The sequence below is a fragment of the Argiope bruennichi genome, chromosome 9, assembly GCF_947563725.1.
Source record: "Argiope bruennichi chromosome 9, qqArgBrue1.1, whole genome shotgun sequence".
Classification (NCBI taxonomy): domain Eukaryota; kingdom Metazoa; phylum Arthropoda; class Arachnida; order Araneae; family Araneidae; genus Argiope; species Argiope bruennichi.
In genome coordinates this window covers 17,092,582-17,098,581 of record NC_079159.1, presented here as the reverse complement: position 1 = coordinate 17,098,581, position 6,000 = coordinate 17,092,582, and the positions used below count along the sequence as shown (strand labels likewise).

At 33.9% G+C, this 6,000-nt stretch overlaps 1 protein-coding gene across 1 annotated transcript in view; it reads right to left on the bottom strand.

Annotated features, from left to right (window-relative positions):
- Positions 1–764: 764 nt before the first annotated feature.
- LOC129985350 (runt-related transcription factor 1-like) overlaps positions 765–6,000 on the bottom strand; it is a 159,917-nt gene continuing 154,681 nt past the window's right edge. The window contains exons 4-5 of the mRNA XM_056095347.1: positions 5,360–5,539; positions 765–1,848 (exon numbers count right to left, since the gene is read on the bottom strand). Coding sequence (XP_055951322.1) covers positions 1,013–1,848; positions 5,360–5,539 — 1,016 coding nt within the window. The 3' untranslated portion in view covers positions 765–1,012. The remainder of the gene's footprint in view (positions 1,849–5,359; positions 5,540–6,000) is intronic.

The window sequence follows — 6,000 nt, the reverse complement described above, 5'->3', positions numbered from 1 at the left end:
AGTAAATAGATCTATTTTTGTACAAATTCCATTTCTTTTCATTTTTTTTACATATTGCACGTTGCTGATTTGCTGCTATAATAATCTTCTCTCAGTGTAAGGAAATAGTTAATAATAAAAATTCTGATCAATAGAAATGTTAATGTATAACAGAAATGTCTATATACAAAAATTATGTGTCAAAATAATCATTATCTGAGTATTAAATATTTTTTTTCCAATTTTTTTTATACTTTCTTAAATTTAATAATATGTAATGGTTAAATATAATAATTTGTATACTTTCTTAATAATTTTTTAAAATTAAATCTAAGCCATTTTCATAATATAAAATGTAATGGAGTCTACATATTTAATAAACATTATTTGAAATTCATTATTAAATTTATTGCCAGATATAAGTCTACAATTATAATGCTCTTTTCATTGTAATTGTAAGCTTATCAAATTCGTCAAAATTGATAAGCTTATTGATTCGTGACATACAGAGAGGCATTTGTCTAAAATTATAATTTTTTTTTAAATAAATTTTTAATTTTTGGAACAGAATCACGATAATATATTTTAAATAATTAGTATAAATGCTGTAATGTAAAATTGTAATTCACATTTTACTATATATTATTCGAATAATATATTAATCTTTTCAAACAAACTTTTTTTTAATGTAAATTTCAATTTTCATTTGAAATGCAATTTATATTAATGTCTATCAAGGAATATCAAAGAAAACATACTGTGATGAATTCAATTTAAGTTTCCAATTTCTAATAATAATTAAAAAAAATCTCTCGAATGAAACAAAGGATTAAAAAATATAAATTAACATCAGCAGAGTTTTAATTTTACTAAATATTTTATAAAATTATTTTTCATTAATTTTAGAATTTCTTCAGTCATGTATCCACAAACACAGCATAACACGAAAAATGAAGAAACAATGTATATTTGAACGTGCTCATCAGTTTTAGGAGGACGGAAATAAAATTTGTAGAGTAACTAAAACTATTTCTTAATAAGGGCGCCATAAATTTGAATCACCTTGTCCCTGCCTGTTTTGTTCTGGAGGAAACAGATCTGTGTTAGCACTTGGCGTGCCATTGTTATTCGCCAACATTAGATGCTGCTGCTGTGAGTCTCGTATATTCGAGTCCAATCGCCTCCTGTCGTCCGAAATCGTGTTCCTTCGGACATCAGCCGAACTGTGATTGCTGCTACCTTCTGATTGCAGTATCGAGTCGCCTGTACTCGAGTCCCTAGAAATAGATGGACCACCACTGTCCAGGCACCTTTGAGCGGCAATAACTTCATCCTCTGTTGTAGAGCTTCTCGTGTCGCTATTGTTCATAAGATGTATTGAAGATTGGATTTGATTTTGTGTGGAATATAATTGGGAATAAAATAATGACGGCGACACCATGGGTGGCGTCAGGTACATACTAGCCGCAGCTGCTGCAGCCATGAGAGAGGGATTAGTTGTCCTGGCAGGATTTCCGTTACCATAGTACCCATGTCCTGCAGAGAGAAGACCATAGCTGCCATGACCAACCGTGAAGTATGGAAGGTTGTTGTTGTGAGGAGATGGCCCAGCGGCTAGAAATGCCAGAGATGCGTTGTTAAATGGATGGGTGGTTGGATAAGTACTACAGGCGCTCGGATTAGTTCCCGACAGACCATGTCGCAGTTCTGTTAAACGGTCTGTCAGGCACAGCTCCGAAGCTGCAACCATCGCATTGTTGTATCGTGTGACGAAAAGAGAGTCTTTGATGGAGCTTGGCGATGCTTGTGGATCGGTTAGAGCAGGGAATGCTTGCGATGAGGCGGTAGAATGCCGATCGGGAAGTATACCTGCAAAAACATTCGAAATTTAATTTCAGAATATCAAAAAGGAATCAACTTAAAGTCACATTGATATATCATAGTAAACTAACTATATTGATAGGATATAACATCATTCTTATTGGAAAAGTCTGCACATAATTTTAGTTATTTATTGAATGAGTAAGAGAATTAATTGAAATAAATCAGTAAGAAAAAAGTGCCTATGCTGAAAAATGCCTAATAGAATCAAGATTTGAAAAATATTTAAGCTACATCACTAAAATATTATCTTGAAGAAAAATGGAAGTTAAGATTCGTAAAATATTTAAATTATAATACCCAAATCTTATCTTGAAGAAAAATGGAAGCCCAGATTAGTAAAATATTTAAGTTATAATACCAAAATCTTATTTTAAAGAAAAATGGAGGTTAAAATTCGTAAAATGTTTAAATTATAATATCAAAATCAGATTAATTTGCTTCACATTATAAATAAAAAATGATGTTGAAGTCATTTTTAATAAATAACTGTTGAACTAGTCATTTTATAATTATACTTGCAAAGTCTTCTCGCTTTTATAATTTATTAAATGAGTGTACTGGGAATTGATATTGCACAAATATCGTATAGTAGATGAAGTCGCTCATCAGTTATCTCTAATTACTGAGTGTTTAATTATTCATCAAACATTTTTCGGTATGAAAGAATGGATTGAATCCTTCTTGTTGAACGAAGTAACAACGTTTTGAGTCATGAAATCTTTAGTTACTGGATAAACTAATGATGCTGCAAAAGTCTCTGCAAAAACAAACTACTCAAAAATTCTGACACGTCCTATTCAAAACCGTTTAGCCACTGCCTTGTTTCCTTTTTAAGATTGCCATTTATTGAAGCTAATGATACCTCAAACGACAATTCTGCCTCCTTCCCGGCTTGGTTACTCCTAACTAAGCCTTTAATAGGAGGTCCTACTTCTTACAAATTACTTAATAATTACTTTCCCAAAACTTCCACTTCTCATTTTCTTTTAAAAAGGACGTCGAGGCCACAAAAAAACATGAGCCGATAATTACTAAATAATTTTCCCTTGCACGCTTTTTTACAGCCTTTTATCGCTGTTCCTCCCACATCGCCATAGGATTGAATCAAAAACACTCATCGAACAAATTGCCCTGTGGGTCGATAAGCCACCGCTGAACATATTCGATGCGGTGCCTCTGACTACCCTCGGCTGGGTTTTCCAAAGGTAGCTAAAATAAGCAATTAAAGCAGGCCCAGAGCAGCGTATCATTTAAAATGAGTTAATATGCATCAGCCACAGCTCGCAACAATCCATCTTATGTTAAGTCTTCAGGACCCGCCACCCTTCCAAGCTACGGGGCCCGAAGTATCCATCACTGTCAACGCTTCAAATGTTAAAATGATTATAGCAAGGAGCTTTCTTCCTCAAGAACTCTCAGACTTTATTCCGCCCTGCCTCTCCTCCACCCCCCTCTAAATATAGCTGATGCTCCCCTCCCCTTACCCTTACCTATACCCAGACTTTGTCCATCGGCAGCCCCCCCCCCTAACTTGGTATTGATCGGCACGAGCCTCCTAATGAAAGCTCAAAGTCAATTGCTTACTTTTCGGGCGGAATTGTAAAAGTGGTCTGTTGACTTTTAGAATTGTTTTCGGCACATTCGGAAAATTTTTCGAGGGGGTTCGACGGGTCCGTTCTTGTTGTCCCAAGAACCAAAAGTTGAGAAAATAAGGTAGTGATGGAGGTTGGAGAGGGGGGAAGACAGAAGGACTTTTCGTTTTGGAAAGTTCTCGGAGAAAAGTTTTCTACGCACACACTATTTATCGCTTAGTCTAATGAGTTGATGGGGCAGGTCTTGTTTCAGTGAGTGGAAAATTTTGAAATTTTCTCTCCCAAACTTTTCTTTTGAATCTGATTCGAACATTTTTCAGCTCATCTCTCCTTTAATGGTCCGCTGAATGGGATAATTATTCTAATCATTGCAACCACCTCATTTGTTTGTACTGTCTCGAAAAAGTAAAAGAAAGGAAAAGCTTTAAAGATTTTGAAGTTTCCGATTTGTTTCGAATCGGATTCAAAGAAATCTAATAATTATACTTCGATTTTCTTCATTAAATATGGTGAATAATAAGTAACTCATTTAGTTACTTTTGATAGTTGAAATTTATAATATTTTCTGGGACTGGAACATCCTCAGAAGTTTTAACAATATCAACAGGTACCTGATATTTCTCTGGAGATTAATTACTTTTAAAATAAATTTATTTTGCATATTTAGATACAGGGAACAATTTTGAATTATATTTGTTGTGTAAAAACAAATCCTTTACCAGAAATCCTAAGATCATGTTAGCCAAAATACGCTTTTTAATATATTCTTTATAGGAGGTAGAGATACTTTATTAGTAGGATGTATTCCTCTCTATACTGGTTAGAAGACATGCTATATTTTCTAATTATCAAAATCGCACTCTACTGGGGTAGTTAAAATATTGACCTTCTCAGCACCTTATTTAGCCTTACCACCGTTTTCTTGCTTCGTGAATAGGTAAATCTGCCTGAAGGGGGACGTCGTGACAAGTTTATGCTCGGCAAAGTTGCAATCTGAAGAGGCGGCATCAATACAAACTATTGGGAAAATCCCCAAGACATACCTTAAGAGTCAATATGGTAAGATCTACTATGTAAATAAAAATATAATACAATGATAAACCTCTGTGTCTGAATGAAAATTACGAATACAAAAAAAGTATTTTAGAAAAATATTTGCAGTTAGAGGCACATTTACTGATTTTATTACTATATTTTAGTACTCAGTATTTTTCATTAATAAACTGAGTCATATCATTATAAAATTTTTTTTTTTGAGAATTCATAATTTTTATTAAACTTTTCAACATAATGATAAAATTTGTTAAATCTGTTGTGTAAGAGAAAAATGTAAGAAGGGACATTCTGGAGATGAAAAAAATAACTAAAATATAGCACTTAAGGGGGTCGCGTATTTGGCAGTTCTGTCAAAGACTCAGATCATCTGATGAGGTATAATTTGAACATATGTATCAATAGGTGCAACAAGTGTTATAAAAACTTGTAAAGATTTGAAAAAGGTCCTTGTTTCTTCATCAAAATTTACTTTTTCAATAATTAATTTGAGATTTTATCGAGAGTTCAAATTTATCCTCGGATCTTCTCTTATATTTAAAAAAAAAGTGCATAGCTGTAAAGCAAAGCATTATATTTATTGCTCTCTCTATACTTAAATGATAATGAAGGTATTTATAATTGCTTTTTTCTATATGGTTAACTATCTTCTCTCTACATTGGGTAATACTAAACACGATTCGAAACCACTAAGGAGGAATGAATGATTATCCACTCTCGGGCCCTGCTGTGGCCAATGGAACTTCCGGCGTGTGGTTAAAAGAAAAGCCAACTAATGGGCCATAAATTTTATGGCGTGACACTGAACAATGGGTGAAGAATAGCAAACATAAAAAGTGGGCGTTTCCGACCTGTGGGAGTGGTCTGAGGAGTGGCGTGACCCGAATCGTGAGTAGATGCCATATCCATTTGGGTACAAGGAGCGAACCCTGCCGCTGGCTGTAGACCGTGTCCCAAGTAGTTCTGGTAGTGGGCCGAATGGGCATTCCACTGCGCCTCATTTCCAAAAGTGAAGCTCGCTTGGGTCGGATCTGCAACAGATTTGAACTAGGATTAAGCCACATAGAATCACTGCAAAGAAATTAATTACATTATTTTTAATTTTTAAGTATTTATCTTATTAGTTATTCATTTAATTAAGATCATGTAATTCTGTATGTTCTTTTATGAAACTTAGAGCTAACTGAGATCATGCAGTTTTATATGTTCATTTATGAAGCAACGAACTTAGATGTGAAACTTAGAGCTAACTGAGATCATGCTAATTCGATATGTACCTTTATGATGCAACGAGCTTAGCGATGAAAAAGGATAAAAAGTAGTTAACAATGTCTTAAAGTATAGCCAAAGTACTAACTAAAATTTAATATCTTGAAGTTTTTGGCTAACGCTTTGCCTTTGATCTTATGCATCCATAAGCTCGAAATCTACAATAGTTCTGTTTTAAATTTGATGTAACATTTGGCATTTGGAAAGTGGTATTTTTCATTGG